At 36.2% G+C, this 23,510-nt stretch overlaps 3 protein-coding genes across 3 annotated transcripts; 2 read left to right on the forward strand and 1 right to left on the reverse strand.

Moving 5' to 3' along the window:
- The first annotated feature begins 956 nt into the window (after positions 1–956).
- Positions 957–1,536, forward strand: LOC26529462. Its single transcript, XM_015177491.1, has 2 exons — positions 957–980; positions 1,051–1,536. The coding sequence occupies exons 1-2, from the start codon at positions 957–959 to the stop codon at positions 1,534–1,536; spliced, it is 510 nt and encodes a 169-aa protein (XP_015032977.1).
- A 7,728-nt stretch (positions 1,537–9,264) lies between these two features.
- Positions 9,265–11,921, forward strand: LOC6647519. Its single transcript, XM_047009615.1, is given in 4 exon segments — positions 9,265–9,848; positions 9,918–10,758; positions 10,947–11,146; positions 11,210–11,921. Coding segments are annotated over 4 exon segments (2,283 nt in total). The 3' UTR covers positions 11,868–11,921.
- Positions 11,878–13,388, reverse strand: LOC111519190 (alkaline phosphatase 4). The gene is made up of 2 exons (XM_023178635.2): positions 12,121–13,388; positions 11,878–12,054 (listed from the first exon to the last, which is right to left on the reverse strand). The coding sequence occupies exons 1-2, from the start codon at positions 13,253–13,255 to the stop codon at positions 11,975–11,977; spliced, it is 1,215 nt and encodes a 404-aa protein (XP_023034403.1). The 5' UTR covers positions 13,256–13,388; the 3' UTR covers positions 11,878–11,974.
- Between the last annotated feature and the right edge of the window lie 10,122 nt (positions 13,389–23,510).

The raw sequence follows: 23,510 nt of genomic DNA on the forward strand, positions 1-23,510 counted from the left end.
ATTTGTTTTAATTATTGGAGTAAACCATGCGGATCCGTTTTAATTGACAGCAAATTATGAACTGTACAAATATTTTCCATTCAATTTTGTCAGTCTGCCAGCTTCGTAGCTGTTTCAATTCGAAATTCATTACGTAATGAAATTCGTACTGTGCGGTTTGTTTGTTTTCATCCTCGTTAGTTGTAGATTTCAAGAGGCCCAAATGAAAGGAGATATATTCTTTGAAGAGTCATATGAACCACGCAAGGTTTGGTTAAATAATATTCTTATTTTTTGTAATTTATTTCAATTATCTGCAGAAAGTCGATATTAAAATACATCATGTCAATGCATATGGAGCTTCGAGTTATATGAAAGTCAGAGTCTATGTACATGAGGATCGAACAGAATTCGATATATTTAGCGAACTCTTCAAGTCGGTGGGTAACAATTATCTGATCATGAACATGAAGCTACGGGCCAAACTGGATGGCAGTGATAAATTTGTTTCATTATATCAATGGAAAGGCATGGATTTCTGTGGTTTCTTGAGTGAATTCAAATCAAATCCCATTATTCAGCAGCTCTTTAAGAAATCTATGCATTTAAATGAATTGATTATTTGTCCCATACCTGCGGGTAATTATTCAGCTACCAATTTCAATGTCGAGAATAATATACATGCGAAATACTATAAAAATGGCACATATAAAATGTTTTTCGAAATAATCGAAGAATGTGGAGAGATACCAAAATTATTTGCATTTCAGGTGACTATAATGGTACGCATTATGGATACCTATATAAATGGGGCGTAACAAAAACAATAAACGATTTCATTTGATTGTCTGAAACGCTTTTTGACACTGGTCATTACAATCACCGCATTTTATTTTCATTACGACATGAGATTTATTCAGACCGAGTTGTTGGTTTTGGGTCTCTTTTGCTGTATTCATTTGCTTTATGGCGATATAATGGATTCGGAAGAGGAAAAACAGGTAACTACTTGCCATTGAAAGGAGAGATTTCATTTTGTATTCATTACTTTGAATTGGCTTTCCTTTTTAGCCAATTGTTGTTATTAAAATTGATCACATCAATATCTTTGGCGAACCGCAATATATGCGAGTATCGACCGATATACACGATGATCGTACTCATTTTGATATAAATGTGAAACTGATCCGCGAATTGGGCAGTAACTTTCTATTCCTGAATGTACGTTTGCGTGTTAAGGCCCAAGGAGCAGATCATTTTGTACGCATGGTGGAATGGAAACGTTTGGACTTTTGTGGTTTTCTCACTGAGTATAACACCAACGAGGTGATGCGATTCATGTTTCGAAAATCGGTGCAGTGGAAAGAGATTATTGGGTGTCCTGTGCGAATTGGAAACTACACGATTCACAGCATAAATGTCGCTGACAGTATGTATCCGGCAAACTTGCAGAGTGGCATATATAAGTTTTTTGTTGAAGTAGTTGAGGGGAATGGTGAGATAGCCAAAGTATTTGCCATGCAGGTGACCACAATGGTAAATGTGACCCAAGAATAAATCGAACGAACCCAAAAAGTAATCGATGTGAACAGAGCACACACATATGTATATGTATGGCTGTCTATACGTAGGTATAACATATCGAACAATGGCAATGTAATTACAGGACAAGGACACTATTTACACGCACTCACCCTTATGAGTGGATGGACGAGGATTGTAAGCGGATTTTATACTCTCGTTTTTCCGCCTTCAATTTTCCCATTTTATTTTTTTTCTCTTCTTGCCATTGTGCGTCATCATTCACTTGGAGTTCGACTTGCCCTCCTGCTTCTTCTTCCTTGGCATATTGAAAATCGTTTAAAGCGTCCAAGTGCAGCGTCCGATTATGGTGATTATCTGTGGGAGATTGCGTGTGTGTGTGTCTGTGTGTTGTCCTTGGATTTCCCGCGGGATATTTGCGGTTTTTCCCTTCTTATAACTTTGAAGCCATATGTGAGCTTTGTTCGTGATCTCTTTTGCTATAATTAATAGAAAAACAATATGTTCAATGGGTAATCAATGAAACGAAGCCAATTCCAAATATAACAAAACACGCAGAATGATAACTAAACAATGTTATGTAGTTAGCCAAATAAGCCACTAAAACCCCTTTTGAATACTTGGTAAAAAAAAACTTTTACCTTTTTATTTATTGTAATTTGATATTTTAATGGATGTTGAGTCATTTCTTACTCCGTTGTTATGACCTCCATTAATTAAAAGCCCTATAATGCGGTTTCATCCATAAAAGGGTTGGGCCACACAGTTAGCCGCACCCTTCATAGCTTTTTACGCACAATAAAATCCATTTTCCTGGTTCCATTCATCGCTTTTTTTTTTGCAAATTCAATTTGCTGAAAAATAATGCCAGCGTTTATTAAAAAATCAAAATGAAAAGTACCCATTGCCAATCATGGGGGGGTACATTGAAGAGATTCCAACAATTTTCAAGTGTGGAAAACTCTCACTCTTGGTTGCACTTATGTGTGACCTTTGCAAATTCAATTTGTCGCCTTTTTATCTAAAAACATTTTCTATTAGCCTGGATATAAAGGGGAGTGCGAGTTATGTTCAGCTGCCAATAAGGCAGTTGAAAAGGTCAATAACTTGCAGTTAGACTTGGGATATATAATTTAAAGGTGGAAAACCATTATCTACAGCATCCCCATGGATTTATCTTGAATGTTTATTCACATCTATTGATAGCTCTTCAATTTTCCACTGAATTTTCCTACCATTTCCTTTTGCCATGCATGTATGGCACATGTTATCACATACAATTTTGGGAAATTGAATCAATCAAAATCGATTTTATTCGCAACAAAGTTGGCAGTAAATCTAATTTTAAGTAGACTTGAAATGGCGTACTTGTTTTTTTTTTTTGTTTTAAATGGAAATTGTTTTTTCTCAGACCGAGGTTTTTCTTTCATCGCTGTCGCCCTCTTTGAATTTGGATGGACTTTCTTTGGGCAATTAAAAAGGCGTTGAGTTGAGCAATTAAATACACGAACTAGCGGAGAATAATTTACTTAAATAACGCAATGTTGCGTAATTCTGTTTCACAGTTTTGTAATTAAAAGCATTTGCATAAGAATTGCATATGAGGAACCAAAAAAAAAAACCACCGCAGGCATACTTTCATGCCACTCTAATTAAAAGTAGACCCCTTGAGGCCAGGATACTTTGTGGTCGAGTCCCGGCCATTAAAGGTCATCAACGTAGTCGAACTTAAGTGCAGTTTGAGTGACTGGTTTGACAATAGCGTTTTGTCAAATGCGTGACATACAGGAAGCTTTCAATGTCCTTTAAATTCTAAGCCAAATGAGAGGTGGGTGACTGGAAATAAAGCTGTTAAACTTTAACATGATATATTTATAAACTATTCTTGATTTGTTTTGCACTGTTAAAGTGTTTTTCTTCTTCAAGCGTCGATATTTTAAAGGCAATACTTCATATATCTAGATGGACAATGTCTTTATTTATTGATCATTTGATTGAATTTTAAAATACTTAAAATACTTAAATTTTGGTCTTCATATCTTCATATCATAAATGGTAGAGTCTTAACTATTACTCAGAGAATATACAAAATATATAAACATAGGTTTTATAAACATTTTGTGAAGACACTAGAGGATATAGATAGGACAAGCACGATCACTGTAGATTCATAATAGGTTAGTCTTTTTTATACCCTTGCAGAGGGTATTATAAAATTTGTCAGATGTTTGTAACGCACAGAAGGAGACGTTTTCGACCCTATAAAGTATATATGTATTCTTGATCAGCATTCAAAGCTAAGTCGATAAGTCAATTACACGCCGCCATCTTAAGAGCTATCGGGATAAAACTTGATATTTGAGCTACTTATAACGCGGAGCCGATTAAGTATGAAAATTGTCAGGATCGGACTGCTATATCATATAGTTAAACAAGAAACATAGATGAAAAAATTGGAGTATCTCTATGAAAATTACTAATATGATAATTTTGGAAATAAAACATCAGATCCTGAAATTTTAATCAGATCGGATAAATATAACACAAGTTACAGTCAATACAAATCGGCTCTACTACGTCATTGCTTGAAATCCACAGACAAGCTGAGCACACGCAGACGCAACGTTACGTAAATTGCATGTGTATGCGTGCCAATCGCAGCATGCATGTGGAAGAAGAAGAAAAAGAAATGGAAATGATATTTGGAAGGTTTTGTCTCTGCATTGATGAATTGATAATACAGAAAAAGAGCTTGGAACATACAAATATTATGGACAAGGACTGCAAGGGTATATAAACTTATAAGTTAGCTTCTTTGATATTTGTGTATTCAATCCGTATATATAATATGAACAATAAACAGCTTATAAACAAACTAATGCGGCCCACATTTTCGTGTTTTATATACACAAGTTTATTATAATTATAGTAGTAGTTGTTATTGATAATATTTGTTTTCCATTATTTTTGGATTTGTTGAAAACATTAAATACTAATACTTATGACAATTTTATGTGTCAATTAATGCAGTAAGTCATGCGTAGATTTTTGACTTTGTAGCTATCATTAATTTATTTTCCATTGACAACTTGACAGCCATGAAGTCACTTCAATCCATTGCATTATTCGTAATTCTTGTAAATTTGGCCATTAAATCAGCTCGAGCTCATGTGAAATTTACAAATATCAAATGTGAAAGCTTTGACAAGACGTTTTGCGAATTTTCACAATGTGAGTTAAAGGTGCTAGGTCGTGGCATTATCGGTTGTAGTGTCTATATAAAGGTGCATCAGTTGCCTTTAGAAAAAATAGCTGTAAGTTGATTTATATAGCGTAAGTATCTGCTAAACCTCATTACTTTTTCAGTTTGCTGCAAGTTTGAATAGAAAATTTAATGGTTATCGTCCATTTTTGTACAATATAACATTTAATTTCTGTGAATTTATGATACATCCGAGACGTTATCCCTGGTTTCAATTAACCTTTAATGCCATTCGTAATTTCAGTAATTTTAATCACAAATGTCCCATGAATGTGAGTGTAAATGCTAAAATAACTTTTGCTTATTAAACTACCTTAATTTTTCAGCATGACATTAGTGTTTCGAAAATGATCTTGAAAGATGAAATGTTTGCCCAAATACCATTACCGAGCGGCAGCTACATGATAGATCTACTCGGAATGTCCAGAAAGAAGCAGCTTGGACAAGTTAACGTGTTTTTCGATGTGGAAGGATTATAAAATATATTTCAATGCATGAGATTCATTTTGCGGACATAACATTTTTATTCGTTTGCCAATTAAGCAAATATTATTTGATAGCATCTCGCAAATTTGTTGTTAATAGTGAAATCAATGATTTCTGAGACCTTTGTAAATCCTTTGTACAGAAAATAAATCACATGAGCCTAATTAAGAGCCCATTACCCACCCCTTATCGAAATAATGTAAACAGATATTTATCATAAACCGCAAGTGAACCTCAGTGAAACCAAACCACCCTAAGGGTGGCATACAACATGTTGCGGTTGCACTGCAGGGGGGCAAGAAGGAAGGGTAAGTATCGCAACGTGTGTAATTTGACACTTGAGCCATGATGTTTTAGAGCAACGGCAGCAATCTGCATACAATTAGCCAGAACGAACAACAAACTGACTATGAAAACTGTGTTTTCCCCAACCGTCTCGTTAGCACGAAATTTCCTTGGATAATTATTAAGAACATCAAGTGTCAGGAACAGGTAACTTAGCATCTTTGCAATATGCTAATGAGCCCTTCCTTTGCAGACCAAAACCATTCAGTCCCAAGGACCTTAGCAAAGCCGCAAAACGATGCAAAGTGTTGACTTGTTGACCTTCCTTTACAATCGCAATGAAAGAAAAATTCTGATGTTGCGGAAAAAAAGAGCTGAAAAGCTAAAAACTTAATGGGTAAGTTTTTTTTCGATAAAAGCATTTTCTTTATCGTTTTTTTTCTTCCTTGGTTTTCTTTTTTTATTACGAAAAGTGAAATTTAATTTGATTTGTGCTCCGCACAAAAGTTCATAATTACATTCCTGTTAATTAAGCTCACTTGTTGTGTCCTGTTGCCGGTTTTTGTTGCCAGAGTCGCGACTCACAATTTTAATCAAGTTTTTATTGGCCCATGCCGTCTAATTAATTGCATTCAGCGGCTGCAAACCATTTAAAGGCACAACATTTTACAAAACTTTTCATATAAAATAGAGTTGAATCCCAGCTTAGTTCTAAACTGAAAAAAAAAATATTTATTCGTAGTATTTTAAATCGATTTAAATTCATAACAAATAACCAAAGCCTTTAGCCTAATTTTAAGGTATTTTATGAAATTTTAATTTCAGAAATAGTTTAAACAAATTCAATAATTCTAAGTAAGGTATAAAAAAAACGGTAAAACTATAAAAACTAAAATTATTTGACAATTTTATATATACTTATAAATAATATTATCGAGTTTTGAAACCAATCAATGATATAAAAGAAATCTTAAGGTTTTTGTTTAACACTTTTTTACCTTGAGCTTAATACAAAGGTAATCAACAAAGAAGATTCCAAGATTTCTTCGATTATTTTTAGTTTTTCTATGGGACTCCTTTCTTAACATGTAAAGTTACTTATGGTTTGCTTTAAAAAGTTTTCAATGAAATGTCAATATATGTATACACAAAATACTTTCTTAGATTAAAATTTGTAAATTATTAAAACACCCACTCTGCTGTGTTTTGTTGAATAACTAAAACTGGCGCCATTTTGAAAACCCATAACCTCATGGGAAACGACATTAAAATTTCAAAACCACAAAAAAGAATCCTTTGGTTCTTAAAATGTCTGAACAAGACGGACGTTGGCTGATGCTGATGATGCTGCTCGGAAAAAGAAACATTTCCACCCAACTCAACATGCACAACACGGTTAGGGCGGGCATACAAAACAAAAAGGACAAAAGGCAATTTCCCCACCTTTACTGCTGGCCCTCAGTTGGCCTCCTCCCTAAGCCTCCTCCACCTCTTCCTTCTTTTCCACCTTGTTGTTAGCTCGGTACACGGCGATGGTGAAAAATAACTCCAATGCATTGAAATTCTTCATTTGCAATTCAATGACATTCCATTCTCATACGGTTACCATAAAGATAAGTGGTCTGAGTTGGGAGTGGGCGTGGCATTGTCCACTGCCAATGAGCGTCGCCAAAGCAACAGATGCCAGAAGCTGCTGTTGCTGCTACTGCTGAGCGCTCTGATGTCCCTTAAATGCCAAGACCCTATGATGTGTGTGTGTGTGTGTGTTTGTATGCAATGTCATTCAATAGTGCTGCAAAGCTATACGGGGCGTGGCAACGCATGCGCTGTTCCCTGCGTGGGAGTCGAAAAGGGGTTGGGATGACAAGTCATGCTATGCCAAGTTAACGAATCCAAAGGCAGCTTTCAGGCAGGATTCTTACACATAGGCCGTGCGAGCGAGAGCCCCTGCCCGCTCATGGATAGATGCCAACGGCATCTGTATGTGGATGTGAGTGGGTGAGACTTGGGTGGTGGTGGATTTGCTGATGATTGGGATTGTGCCAATGCAGGGCCATGCATCGGTTTCACGTATTCCTTGGCCATTGTGACAGGTGGCGGCAGAGAATACAGTTCAGTCCACTTTGACGGCTGCGACAAGAAAGTTGCGTGTGACGGCTAACGGCAGCAATCGAATTAAATGCTTGGTGCATGGTAAAAAAGTGACCTAAACATAATATCACATGGAAAAAGTGTAAACTCCAATAAGTGAATTAAAAAAAAAAACTTAATCGACAAAACCCATTTAAACCAAAGTTGAAATATTAAATATAAATTGCAAAAGAAATTCTTTATCAAGGTAAAGTGGAAAGAAACCAATAAAAGAATGCAGTTTACAATTTAAAGTGTATTCAAAATTGCAAGTGAAAGCTATAGAACTTAAGAATTAATTGGCCAATCAGAAATGAATCTTACCTGGAAAACAAAAAATTGGGAAATCATTTATTAAATTTTTATTAAACATTAATAACAATTTGCTTGAATAGAGTGTGAAACGATTTTCAAAGTGCATAAATAAATTGAGTGCATAAACTTCATGAGGTTTTGTTAGAATCGGATAACATTTTATTGCTTCAACACCTGCCTTACTGGCTTGTATGCCTTTTCCCTTGACAGTATATCCCAGATAATCTATTGATGACTTTAAAAATTCATATTTATCTACTCTCAATTAAGAATTCTTAAAATTTAAAAGAATTCTTTTAAAATTGAAAAATGCTCTTCTATGTCCTCAGTTGCGATCATTATATCATCTAAATATATTTCGATTAATCCTATCTTTGAAAAGTGCGAGACGCATTTGTCAAGACATACGGCATTCTAAAATATTCAAACTGTCCTATTTGCGATGTAAATGATGTAAATTTGATTGATTCTTCATCCATTACTACATGGTTGAATGCATCTAATGCTTTAGTCATTTGGTTTAAATATTCTCGAATACTTAAATATCTGAGCTTACTTGATCTGCAATCTAAACTACTTAATATAAGTAGATTAAAACAATAACAAAGATGTCCATTTTGATTGAAAAAGAGCATTGAACGATTGGAAATCCTTGTATTCCTTTCTGTTTAATTTGACCAAATTTGACTATTATAAAGTTTAAAATTAAATGCGATCAGAACATTCCCTTATACAATGGATAATAATAGCATATTTGCTACATGTTTAACTATTAAAGATATATCTGATATATAATAAATAAATGCAAAGTGGGTTTAAGTACAGGGACTTCCTAGTATACGATAACTGAACAAAAAACTCATTACCAAAAGCAAAATTGAAACCAAACCACACTTTTTATTAATTATACATCTTTTGTTAAGTTAAGGACACAACGTTTAAAAGATAATTTAATGATTTCGGAAAGGAATCGTTTAATTTGCATCCAGTTGACTATACATATACTGAAAAATTGTAAAGATTTTGCAAAATTTATGTAATTAGAGTTAGGATTTAGGTAGAAATATCAATTTTATATATGTCGAAATATCTAAAATGGGTTATCTATAATTATAAATCTTCAATTACAAAACCATTCAAGCAAAATATTTTCTCCCTTCTTTCCGATAGGCTTATAATTGTGGAAATAAGTGTAATTCAAAAAGAATTCATTGATCAAACGATTGACGAAACGGCAAAATATTGCCTTTAAGAAGGACATAAACATGAATTCGCAAACGCATACACAGCCCCTGCCACTTCAGAATCAATTGTCGCATTCGCAGCAACTTCTACAAGCTTCCCAACATACATCCTCACATCCGCAGCAACATCCTCATCCGCATCCGCATTCAACACATTACGCCGAGTGCCGCATATTACCAGCAATCAGCGAGACATTTCCGCAATTTAGTCAACATCGTCCGGCAATTTCGCTGCTGTCACCATTGGATCTATCCCTGCGTGCAACGACCAACATTGTGCCAATTACACCCCCCTCGACGCCTTCGCCACCCCGCAAGCGTCAGAGATTAATGTCCGAGGAGAATTACCTGTGGCGACCGCACATGGTCACTACGCCGGGTCCCACAGCGACAGCCACAGTGGCCATGGAAGCAGCATCGCATGCTGCGCTTGTCCTGCAGCCTTCTGCCAGTGGCTATTTCCAACAGGCTCCAGTCCAACCCCAATTGGGTGGCAGTTGCTTTGGTTTGCGCAGCTTTGAAGGGTCGCCTTATAATAAAAGTCATTTTCACGAGATGAAAAATAGCTTTGAACAAATTTCGGCAAGTCAATCGAGCGTGGCCAGAATTGAAACTCATATAGCAGCAGCAGCAGCGACGGCCACGGCAACATCTCGAGCAGCTTCGCCTCATACCCCCATCTATGTGGATGATGAGACAATTGTGTTGACCGAGGACGAAGATGAAACAGTTGTCAGTTCCCATGACTACAATGACGGCAACACGGACATTGAGGAAGGCGAAGAGGACGAAAATCAGCAGGTAGATAAGGACAATGACGGAACCGATGACGAAGAGGAGGTATTTGTGGATGTCCTGGGCAATGACGATGACTTGGATGAGGTAACTGACCTGCAAACGCAGACCACAGCACTCAAGCGTAATGAGCTACTCTATGACGATGAAGAGCTTCATAATCAGGCAATAGAGGGTCTGGCCAAATTATTTGATCGCGACTTCTCACAGCGGCTAGCAGACCAGAGCGAAGTTAATGAAGAAGTCAACGCAACTAATGAGAAAACCTACACAGATTTAAGTAACAATGCCATAGTTGAGAATAGCCCTTGTACGGATAGTACACGGTCCTCGTTTCTCTCACCACCTCCCATCCAGCATTCGCTACCTTTACCAGCCCCTCCCATCCGACCCCAAAAAGAACGCACCGAACGTAAGCGGACTAAACTCCGTAAACATACGGCTGTAGATGAGGAGACCATCAGTCCTGTATCCGGTACTATAATACGCAAGCTGCGCGACGATGAGGAATTGGTAGTTCGCAAAGGTGACATTGATCCGGCTTTCAACGTGGTCGAAATCACTGAAGAGGCCAAGGCCATTTTGGCCAGCATCGATAATAAGATTGGCGACTACATGTGTCAGCTTTGTCGCACTGTCTACGATGATGCCTTCATGCTGGCCCAGCATCGTTGTCCCCGCATTGTCCACATCGAGTACAAGTGCTCCGAATGCGAAAAGGTGAGTCCTAATAATATTTTCTGCTAGATATTTCAAAGGTGAATTTACGTAGAACTCTCGGACAAGTCAAATTGAAAACATACATTATAAAATGTATACATATTTAAAAATACAAAATAATGATTAATCTTTTTAAAGAAATTTTGAAATAGAGATTGAACTAAATAAAATGGAAAATTCTTTTGCAGGTTTTCAATTGCCCTGCCAATTTGGCCTCCCATCGACGTTGGCATAAACCGAAAACGGACTCTGCCAGTGGAGCACAAAGTAAGAAGCGAGCCAGTACCTCGAATGAGGTACAAAATGTCAATGAGGAGTCAAACAGGGTGACTGATGATGCATCTGATGGGATTTATCCCTGTCATGATTGTGGCAAGACTTTCCGTCGGTAAGTTTAATATTCCATTCCATTTTCTGTGAGTTTCAACTATTTGTACCAAATCTTTTCTAGCCATGCCTACCTGAAGAAACACCAGGCCTCACATCAAATGCTGGAGAATCTTACAAATTTGGATTTCTTTAAAGCACAGCAGTCCCATCAACATCATCACAATCATCAGATGCATCAGGTGCAGCAACAGCAGCAGCAGCAGCAGCAGCAACAACAGCCCGCCGCCGCTGCAACTGCTTCCGCGTATGGGGCTCTGCCACGCCCACCACCCCATTGTTTGCCCATGTATCCCACACCAGCGCCAGCAAAGAATTATGCCAGTGGTCAGCGTTTGCCCAATGGCTTTCCATTTCCACCCTTCGATCAGCGTCGTTTCTACACTCTGGGTGAGTTGTATCTCTCCCAGCACTTGGAACGTCAGACATCGGCCTTTCAGTACGTCCATGCGAATCACCTGAGGCAACTGTCGAATGTGGCCCACAATCTACTGCCACCCATGCCAGTCAAATGACCCAATCCCAATGTGTTGCGTCCAGTCCCACGAATTGCAGCAACAAATGCAACAGCGCCGACGGCAACAGCAACAGCAACGGCGACAGCAACAACGGCGGCAACACTAAATCGACAAGTGGACGTGCTACCAACTAGTGGACATGCCTTCAATTGGGTTGCCCCATTACCACCACCTGGACAGGATGCCAGCAATGTTGCCATTTAGAGCCACACAATTTAATTAGTTCAAGTTTATTAAATAAATTAATTATGCAAAATATCTGAGTAAATTGTTTCCTTGTTTTCTCGTGGAAATTATTTTTCGTGTTATCATTAATTCTTGAGAGCATAGGTCACAGCTTGAGCCAAGTAATTGACATCCCTCACCCCGAGGAATATTGAAGATTTCGGACCTGCAACGGTAAGGAAGAAAGTTGAAAAGAAGTTACAAAAGTTTCAGAAATTTACTATTTACTCACCCTGTACAAAGACAAGACTATCGGAAGGCAAAAAACCATTCAAGGTTCTTTCAATACTGGTAAACAGAACTAAGTTAAGTGTGTGTTTATCTCTTGGTAAATCTGTCAATGTTTCATTTAGCATTTGGAGCTGTTCCCTTTTGTTCATTTCCGCATGAACAAACTGCTCAACAATTAAAAGATAACCAGCATTTGATCGATTAAGAACCTGTAGAGTTTTCTTCAACATCAATTGAAATGAGGATACTTTAAGATTTCTGTTTAGATCACCATTCGAAAGAACAGCCATTAGATAATCATATTTGCTGCCATTTATGGCCTCAAGTTCACCAAAATGCTGAATGAGTTCAAATCTTTGTCGTGTTTGGTCTTCGACTTGTCTTAGTTTCTGTAGACGCCAATTTTTGAGCAAATTTCGTTCATAACTGGCCCTGCACAAGTTATCATCAATGGGATCGGAATTGGTGACAGGAACTTCATGGTTAAACATTTGCCTACCGCCGCCCATTATGACATTCAGATGTTTTCCAGTTTCACCAAAGATTAATTGCGTGGCTATATCATCATTACAGAGCGTTTCGTTGGACGATTGCTTTTCACACTCGTTAGACAGATTGGAAGCATGTTTTCCATAGAGAGCAGCTCCTGTTGGTCCTGTCAGACGTTGATTGGTTACAAATCCTGTGCGTAAACCAGCCAATTGCGCCTGACGCAACAAACTCAATAGATGGCCATCCTTTGCCTGGCTACTGCAATTCGTATTCATCATTTGCAATACATCTAACGGGACTCCCGTCCATAATGCTTGATGTATCCAATTCTTTGGACATGGAATTATACAATTCATTTTCAATCTGGCCACATGGGAAAACTGATCCCATACGAAATTTGTATTCTCTTTACTGTTATTGATATTTAGGGGAAATCTGTTGGCAGCTAATTCTTCATATCCAATACCTTCAATCACAAATATTCTCACATTTTTAACTGTATTCTCAGTCGATGGCTCTTTTAAGGCCATATTTACCTCTTCTATTCCCTTATCGTACCACAACTTTTGCTCAACAGACACACGATCTTTCCAATAGTTTACATCTGCCACATTGGCAACTTCATTCTCCACCTCATAGCGCATTGTAAGGCCAATGCATATGACAGTTATCAGAAGGGTTAATAATACGGATCCAGCTAATATAAAGATTTGAGTTGATTTTAAACGCACTAGCAGGCATAGCTGTTTAATCGGACGATGTCTTGTTGTAGTTTTCATGACAAAATAATAAAGACAACTAAACTTGCCTTTTAGGAGGAAAACAATTGTTTAGAATATCTCACTTATCTACTGTGAGATAATAATATTTAAGGTCTTTTACAGCCCTCACCCATAGAACAAGCATTACTTGGTTTAATTGTTTTTTATTAACAAAAGAAACGTCATGAATATTGTATGCAATAATTGACAGATAAACAAATGCAAAAGCTACACTGAGAGAAGCATTTCTAGTAATTTAGACTACGTAAGACTACGTAGACTCGTAAATGGCATAAAACCTTCCAATTAGTATACATAAATTTGATTAGATTAGATTGGCACTTTTCTCTTGGCTTTAAGTATGTACTGAACCGCTTTTCCCTCTATAGGAACAAGTCTAAAAGAAACTAATCAATGGTATCAGCCAACTTGCTTGGAAAAATAGTTAATATCATATTATTTGTAATTTTAAAAAATTTACAAGCAATTTATATATGTTTCTATCTATTTGCACAGTGTAAATATAAATTGAACTATGGGTTCGGCCCATGCAAATTCCGAGGGCATTTGCTGCATATGCCTCAAAGGTCAATGACGTCTATGCCCCTCTGGCATATAAACTATTGCCCTAATGGATGGGCGTCTCTTGACAACCACGCCCACTCACTAACGCATATAAATGACAAACAGAAATATGCTTCTAATTGCCATTACCAATTCTCATTTAACTACATATAACCACCCCCGGTTCAACATATTGGGCTGGGAAATTGCGTTTATGAATTTTCAATTGATAGACTAAACGTTTTGGACATTTGTCATATTGAGATAGGTATGCGTATGTGAAATTGTTTGTGCTCAATTACCTGACATTAACCTGCTGTCTATCTATCCATCATTTCGTCGCTTTTAGGTCGCCCTGCATAGACATGTGGTCAGTTTTCCCTTTATGCCTGCACATTTTCTACACTTAACTGTCACAATTTCAATTTAAGGTGAACATTACCTTGACAATTCGCAATTTGACATTTGAATGTGAACCAGTTGCATAATGTTCTGCATTTATTATGCCAAAGTGCGTACAGTGCGTATGGATAATATCATGTATTGGAAAAAACAGAATGGTAGAAGTCGAAAACTGTCTCATCATTATTAAATATCAATCATTTAGATATTCTGCGATTATGGGGATAATTGATATAATTATAAGTACATTTATTTTTACTTAAAACTCATGATTTTTTTAATATTTCTATTCAATAATTTGATCAGAATTTATTTTAAAAGTGATGGCGAACATGTTAAACGTTTTAGCGCTTTATTTTCTCTTCATTGTATTTTCTACGAGCTTAGTAAGTATCAAAATATTTCCTCTAAAAATTTTAGTAGTAAAAAACTCTTGTAATTCGTGTCTAGGAAGCCGCAAAATTCAAAAGTTTATACTGTGAAACATTTGATCCAAACTATGGGGAGATACAATTATGTGAATTAAAAGCCATTAACCGCTCAAACAGTATAATTAATTTCAGTTATTATCTGAAAAGCACAATTAAAGGATCAAAAGTAAGTAACTAATCGTAAGAAAAAACTTGAATGAAATTCTAATTTTCACTTTTATAGATTCAAGTACAATTGCTAAAGCGCAGCAGCAATGGTTGGCATCCATTTCTCTATGATATTCAATTTGATACCTGTGATTTGATTGAAAAGAATAAACCATATTTGGCCAATTTGATGTTTTCTTACTTAAGACCATTTATAAATTTAAAAAGAACTTGCCCGAAAGTGAGCTATGTATATATAAAATCATTTGAGTTGTAAATAATACTGTATAATTCTTTATATTTTCAGCCTAATTTTCTATTTAAAGTCACAAATTATCAATTGGATTTTGATGAATTCCATAAACGGTTTCCCATAGAAACTGGAGAATATGGTATTATTATAACTGGGATTTATGGCTCTGAAAAGAAATTTTCAGCAAATGCTACACTTGTATACTCCAATTACAGAGAATAGCAAAGGAAATAAAGAAAATTTCTTTAATGGTTTTAATGTTTCTGTCAAAGACTTTTTTTTGTCACAAAATTTGTGTCTACTGACTTTAATCTGATGTTTATTCTGTATAGTTTCTAAAGAAAACTTAATTTCTTACTTTTTGCTACCTACTTCCAATTAAATTATTAAAAATGAATTACATAAAATCAAACCATATCATACTTTAGATAAAGTTTCTGCATTTGAAATTACTGATATGTTTTCATCATTTTTCCATTGTTTACATAAATTACCTGTCATTAAATTGCTACCTTTATCCATCAGGTTGTTTGCCTTTGAAGTTGTCTTTGCATTGACATGTGGTCAGTTTCAAGTCAGTTCAACTGTCACAATTTCAATTTGCCTGTGACTGTGGCTGAAAGCTGTTTTTACTATGGATTGGCCTGTTTGTCTATTTGTTAGAAGTGACCTTTTCTTATATCAACTTAACCATCGTGCTGTGATATGACATGTCACACATAGTGCGTATACGTAATTGTTTCTCCATAAGGTAGGGATGAAAATGAGAGATGAGTAGCTTAATTTGGTAACGTTTGGTCCGTTTATTGGCTGAGCTTTCGTTAACCAAAGCTTTTATGCGGCGCCATCTATTGCTCATGAAATGCAATTCAACAGGTCGAACATTTGTATCTGTACTGCAGTTTATATATGTATATATAGCTACCTATCACGAGAGTTCTCTTGGTTCGTTGATTCCAAGTTGGAATGGGAGAAAGGACACGCTGGAGAGCCAATTGCATTTTGCCTTTGACAAATTAATCGATTTACAATTTGGATATATGTATGTACCTACATATAACGACCTATATTTTAGACACTTTTTCGAAGAAGGTCACTGGGAAGTGGTTCAAGAAGTAGAATAATTCATAAGTGGAATATTAAATTTACACGTTAAATTGTTTGCATTTTTCCTTAGGCAAACAAGTTAAGTAAACTGAAAGAATAAAAAACTCTTTCTTAAAGAACATTATTATTAAGGGTTTTTCCTTTTCTTTTATGAATAAAGACAGCGTTAGATAGACATTTAAATATACAAATTTAAGAAGAAAATTCAATCGTAAAGAATCTGATATCTTTAACCAAAAAATCGCATTGTAAAACAAAAATATTGAAATTAACTCTATTTAAAGATCTTAAAAACTAAGTTATTAATTGCCACTTTAAAAATAACCACAAGCAATCTAAAACTTGAAAATGTTTTGCTATTTTATTATCTCTTTCCATCTGTAGACAAAAATTGCATGCATATTATAACCACAATCAAGTCCTTGACCATTACAGGATGCAATTAGTGTCGTATGGCAGCTAGAGCCACAGGCTCGTGTCAGGACCAAGTACTCCGCCATGAAGTGATTTGACAAGAGTATCCTTCTATTGACGCATATGGTCAACATTTTACATAGTAAACTGGACCTGTCAAGGTCGAATGTACACGTCAAAGTCCTGCTGCAGGCACAAAAGTTTTCCTCTAGCTGCATCATGCCAACGCCCACGTCTACGCCCACGTCCACGCCCACGCCTACGCCCAGTCCCAAGCGGTGGGAGCAATGAATGTTAGTGCAAAATTTAGATAAAGCGAGATAGATATACCTGTATACACATAGAGCAGAGCAAGAGAGAGAGAGGGAGAGAACGAGAGGGAGAACAATCGGATGCTGCATACACACAGCTTGAACTGGTTGTAAGTATAAGTTCGTTTGGTTGCCCTGATTCTGACCTTGTCCTCTAAATGGCATTTTTCCCCTACCCATCTCTATCATAATCATTTTCATTATGGTTTTTCACATTTGTTGGCGTCTGCTTCACATTTCCCATATGGCTAACAAGATGCTTTCGTGACATATTTTAGAATTAAGTTGATTTTAATTTGATTATTCTTTATTTGCTTTTTTAATTAATTGCCAAGTTACTTGCAATTTAGAATTCCAAAGCAGAAAATTCAATCGTACATAGATATATACATATACACAGATACATATATAGAAGTGGGTGCTTTATTTTTGAGACTGAAGTTTACTAATAAACAATATACCAATTACTAGAATTTATATACATACATATGTATTATCTATACCGAATGAATTAAATAAATATTCTTCTAAAATTATATAGAGCAATTTGATATGAGCTCACATGAAGTACACAGCGAATATATGAATTTGTAATATAGACACAATATATATATATTAATATTAAGAGCAATCATTGGAACGGGAAATACCAAAAGCTTCTTTAATAATTTGGATTGTCTTTCGAATGCCGATTCGAATTGTGGCACTTAAATGATTGCTTGTTAGCGTGAAATGCCATTCTTTTCCCCTTTACAGCTTTTGGGAATTATAGTCATCTACAACTTAATCTGAAAACTTCTTTAATATAATATATAGTAATCCGTTGTGGATTACTCCCTGTCTTTTCCGTCCGGTTTACTATATCTTACGTCTTATCCGTCTGTTTTAACAATTTTAAAGATATTGTTCTTAACATATTTATTTGGAGAGGTCTCTATCTTAGGGAAAATAAAAAAACCAGAAGTTTTTGAATTCAAAATTAGTTTTAATATAATATAATATAATATTCAATCGGGAAATACGTCCTAAACAAAACCTAAATTGACCATGTTACAAAGTTTTTGCGTTAGAGATACTATAAAATTGAAACTTCATCTAGACTAAAGGAGAAACTGTAACACCTGAATGGAGTCTGCAGCTCGGAGAGGAGGCGTCCGGACACCCTGGATCCGTTCCCTGGCCCCACCTCATCGATACTGGTATTTATTTGATCTACACATTGCCATAATGTAAAACAATGTTAATTATTTTTGCTAGATTATTAAGATAAGGGTATAAGAAAATAATCTACCCATAGACATACACACATACAGATGTACATACATACATACATATATGTCCCGCATAATCGAGAACGTAATATTATTATAATTATAATTGCTATTTTTATACGCTTGATTGCATTTCAATCTAATTTAACTTACATCAACATTAAGTCTTTGGCAGTTTCAAAATTGATAAGTGCAATGGAATTCAAATTTTTTTTAAATTTCTCGATTGTAAAGAATTTCTAGGAACTCTATATTTTTATGTAGAAGTAGAAAATATGATAAGGCCAGAAAGAAGCTGCAAATTATTGATTATGCCTCATGCTTGTGTGGGTGTCAGTGTGCGTGTGTGTGTGTTTGTTTGACTATATATATACATACATATAGTATCTGTGTGGCTGTACTAAAAATATAGTTGAAAACTGACAGCGCAGCGCAACACAAACACATGCATCCGTTCTATATAGACACACACACACTTATGTACGTACATATGTAGTACATGTGCATTTTGATTTTGGCCTTGAACGTGAATTGCATTTGCTAAAGAGAGGCAGTCCCGTATGAACGAGATGGCTGCGAAGACATACAGAGAGAGCGAACGGCAGTGCAAAAGAGATAGAGATGCTTAAATTAAATGAGAGTGTGAGAAGGAGAGAGGACACACACATACATACAGACATATAGAAAACGGCAAAGAAATTTAGCCAAAGCGAAAAGTTTGAAATGCACACAAACATGCGCAACGCCTGCATTTCCCGCTCTCAGCCACACTTACACACACACACATATTCAGAAAGCTAGCGGAAAAGAGAGAGAAAATGTATATAGGTACACGTTATATGTTTGCATGTGCAGTGACGCACACCCTTAACTAAAATTTCAAGGTTATCCTCTTCCTCTCTCGCTTTCGCGTTCTCTCTCTCACTCTCTCTTTCCCTCTTTCTATTATTTTTCCCATTTTAGTTTTTGGCATATACAAATATTCCGTGTAAAATTGCATTATCAATATAACAAATTTTTCACTAACGATAAAGAAAGCAAGATCGTAGATCTATATTATCTATTAGGCTCTATTTAAATCTTAAGGAAACAACTTGAAGAACGCAGTATTAAGGAGAATTGAGTTAGATTAGTCTATGTAGTTAGATTATTTATTTTATTCAAGTTGCCTACCTTTTTATTATCAGTAAAGTTTGAAACTGCTTTTTAATAAAATTGTGTCAAGATATATTGAGTAATACAAGGTGTTATTATTTTATTTAGTTCACTTGATTGAGAAAGGGTTTCAAAGACTTCAAAAATATACTGTTAGAATATGTAGAATTATCGAAATATTTTTAGAAATTTCGTTGACAACCTCAAAATTTTTGTCCAATATTGTCAGATTGCCTTTGAAGTAAGCGAAGCTCAAATGAAAGCTTTTCTTTAGTATATTTACTGACGCAAGATGCAAGATGTACCTACCAAATACATATACTATACATACATACATACATCCATATGTACATACTTATGTATGTATGTGCAATTGGCACTATGTCAGTTCAACCCACAGTGCTGCCCCCTGGTTTCAGCCCATTAAATGCCAAAGTTGAATGCACAAAACTGTAAAAACAAGCAAACGAAATCGAAATTGAGAATTATTTGCCATAGCCAAATGAATGTACATACATATGTATTTATGTACATACTGTTCATACATATGTGTATATGCTTGGCTGGTTAGTTGCATAAAATGTGCATCCTACTCTCCCCCCACCCCTTTTGCCTTATCACTCTCTCTTTCTCGCCTGGGACAAACATGAAAGCGAAATTTCTGGCACATATTTTTAAATGCCGACTGCAGACAAAACGTCGCAAACAAAAAGAAGACAATACACGACTATGATTCATCCAAAGAGAGTGAAATGGCAAAAGAGAATGAGAGCGAGAGAAAGCTTGCAAAGTCCGCCCACTATAAAAAAATCTACAGGGCGAGAAACAAAGCAGCTGCAATGCAAAAAGCTTTTGCCGAAAGCTGAGCGGCAAATGCATGCATTCTTTCTCTCTCTCTCTCTCATTATTTTCCTTTCCCTTTTGTATCTCCTGTTGGTTGTTCCATTTCACGTTGTTTCACAAACACACACACACACACACTTAAACACTGCTGAATCCTTGTAGCAAGTATTTCAAGTTCACTGTCAAGGTCACCTACTCTTGACATGCGCTGCGAGCGCAACAACAATTTCACATAAAGGGGTAAGCGGCACAAGGCATACGTTTGCAGCTTCGAAACGAACTTGCACACTGCTTTTGAAATGTTTATATATACCCCCTTCCGACCACCCCATCAGTTGTAACTCACCCTTTTGTTTGTCATCGTTGTATTAGTTTGTTGATTTCCCTTCACATTGCTCTTTCGTTCAGCAAAAGCGAAGAGAAGTGGAGGCCCATGTGGCAATATTTTTGAAAAGTTTCCAACACATGCACCTATTTATATATAAAAACTGGTCTTAACTGACCTATTTTTTCGCCGCTGCCCGAAGTTTTGTTCCCGAAGGTTTTCGTTTCCTTTGGAGGACTTCTTTGCCCGCCTCTAATTCCTTTAAATACGGTCCTGGGTAAAGTTAGGAATGGGTATCTATATTTCTATTTACTAGAATATGTCAACAAAAACATTATTTACTTTATAAACTTTTTTTTTTTGTTTTTAATTTTGAGCTTCGAAACTTGCCTAACAATTTTAACAATTTTAATGAATTGTAATTCCCAGGGAGAGCAAATGCTTCATTATATTAGTGCATATAAAGAATTTTTCTGTAACATTTTTATAGCATGAAATACATTGATTTTGAATTGCAATATTCCTTCATTCTACACAATTTCAAACGATGCTTAACCTAATCAAATTTATCGCACTCTAAGTGAAATTCCTTTAAGCATTTTTCTTGAATATCTATTGAATTCCCTTTCCAACCTGCCGTTCTCTCTGTCTCTCTCTCTCTTCGCCTTTCTCTTTCTTCCGCATACTGAGCATACACAATCAGCGTTTATTGTGGATTTGCGCTTGTCCCGTTGGTATGTGTATACGTACGTATACGTAATATATATACATTTATATGTACATATGTATGTACATAATAAATTATACATTGTACCAGGCATGCAACTGTACGAATGTATCTGTGTTTAGTTCTAAGGTACCCTTTTTAGAATACTTCGTTGCGCATGACATAAGAAAACGGCGCACGATTGTGAATCAGCAGCAGATTGGCAGCAAATTATGAAATGCTGCTCTCCTCTTCCTTTCACATGCACCAACATCTGTTGCATATAGCCATGGGAATCTATGGTTGAGTATTTGTGTATGTGTGTGTGTGTGTGTGTGTTTCCCATACTTGGTGAAAAGTCAGCGGCTTTAAGATACAATGTGTACTAAAGGTATGTATTGAAAACGTTGCAGGCCAAGCATTTAATTTAATTAAACAATTAAACAAACATGGCGGCAAACACACACACACTCACACACAAACATTTAGTTTTTAGTAGGTACTTACATTTGCTTTCCCCCCCCCCCCAAAACAAATTCAATTAAGAAATTAAAATCGCAAACCAAATAACAACAACAACAACAGAAACGAGCAATGATGCCGAGAGGGAGAGTGAGTAAGAGAGAGAGCGAGAGTAAGAGGGAGAGACAGAACGTATAAAATTGCAACACACGCACATTTGTCAATCGAAATCGCGTGACATATGCATGTCCAGATATAGGAAAAAATATCTGTACACTCTGACAGTTAGTACTATAGTCAATCAGTCTTGTTGCAAGCAGCAGTTAGTCAATAAATGAGCTAATTATATATACATATATAGGATTTTGCAACCCAGACAAAATCGTATCGACAAAATAAAGCGCATACACTAAATACAGGAAACTATCAATATAAAGGAAGATGGACTCATGTTGCCTCTTCTCTTGTTTCAGCCATCCCACAATGGTCAATACTTTGTTAGGCTATCATTCGTAAAAGATCCTTGAATAAGCACACACATTGACATTCATATGCACTATAAACCCATAAAGTGTGTCATTTGATCTGAGTATTTACTGTACAAGTGGCAGTAACTAAGGCGCGGTCAGGGTAGACTGCACAAGTTAAACTGCTAGTATGAAAAGAGGGAGATGAAACCTCTGCCAGAGAAAGATGGAATGTCCGAACGAATGGGACAACAATTTCAAATGAAGGAATGTGTGAGAGAGACAGAGAGAGAGATAGCCAAAATGGGGAAGCGGGATCAGATGCACATTTTGTTCTTGCTTCAGTATTAGTGAGAATTTGACTCAAAACAGAGAGGGCCTACGCTTGTTTCGCTATATTACATAACAGCCTTGAACTTGAGCCGAGCTTCGGGTCGCTTGGTTGCGTTTTTTCGGTTTCTGTCAATTTCTGAGTCAGTTATAGTCGCTCTCTCTCCCTCTCTCTCTCTCGCTCGCTCAGCTGGTGCTGCTGCTTCTGTTCCACCATTCCCTATTGCAGTTGCAAGCAAGCCATCATAACCACCCCCACTCTCACCCTCACCCTTACAAACAAACACACACACACACACTTGTTCATTTCATCTCTGTGTGTTCCATTTTCGCAAAGCTCTCAATGCTCAGCGACTGCGACGTTAGCCGCAACGTTGACGTTGACAGCGACGACGGCTGGGTCTGGGTCTGGCATATTCTGTTTGGCCAGAGCTCTGGCATTGAAATCGCGACAAGCAAGCAGCCAACAACTCAAAAGTTCCATCATCCCTAAGGGAAAACGTTTAACAAAACAATTAAAACACCTCAACCAGATGAAAAACAATAACAAATCCAAAAAAATCAAATCAGTTAAATAAAAATTCTAAAAACGAATTATTGCGGCAATTAAATATTGAAAAACAAATTTGCTAAATAATTGTTTGAAACGAAAACAAAAATAAAAGAAAACATCCCCAACAAATAAAACGCAATATAAATTGATCATTCTGTCATAACAACAATAAAATATCAGTTAACTATTTAAGGTATAAATCATACTTAACCAGGTCTAATCAACAATCGTTCAAGTGCGCATTCTTTGGTTTCATTTGGAAAATATGCAAAAACAAAAAAACAAAAAAAAAATGCATGTGGCTAAAACAAATTTTTAAGAAATATTATTAATTTAGCTGCCCTAAATGATTACGTGCTCGAAACTTGTGAGTTATGCTTATATAATTTATAATAAA

This window comes from Drosophila willistoni, chromosome 3R (genome assembly GCF_018902025.1).
Source record: "Drosophila willistoni isolate 14030-0811.24 chromosome 3R, UCI_dwil_1.1, whole genome shotgun sequence".
Taxonomy (NCBI): domain Eukaryota; kingdom Metazoa; phylum Arthropoda; class Insecta; order Diptera; family Drosophilidae; genus Drosophila; species Drosophila willistoni.

Excerpts from the sequence above, each read along its gene's own strand:
- LOC26529462 (XM_015177491.1), top strand. The coding sequence starts at position 957 with ATGGATTCGGAAGAGGAAAAACAG. Across the intron at positions 981-1,050 it reads ATTCGGAAGAGGAAAAACAG|CCAATTGTTGTTATTAAAAT; the intron begins GTAACTACTTGC and ends TTTCCTTTTTAG.
- LOC111519190 (XM_023178635.2), bottom strand. The coding sequence starts at position 13,255 with ATGCGCTATGAGGTGGAGAATGAAGTTGCCAATGTGGCAGATGTAAAC. Across the intron at positions 12,055-12,120 it reads TAGTCTTGTCTTTGTACAGG|GTCCGAAATCTTCAATATTC; the intron begins GTGAGTAAATAG and ends TTACCGTTGCAG.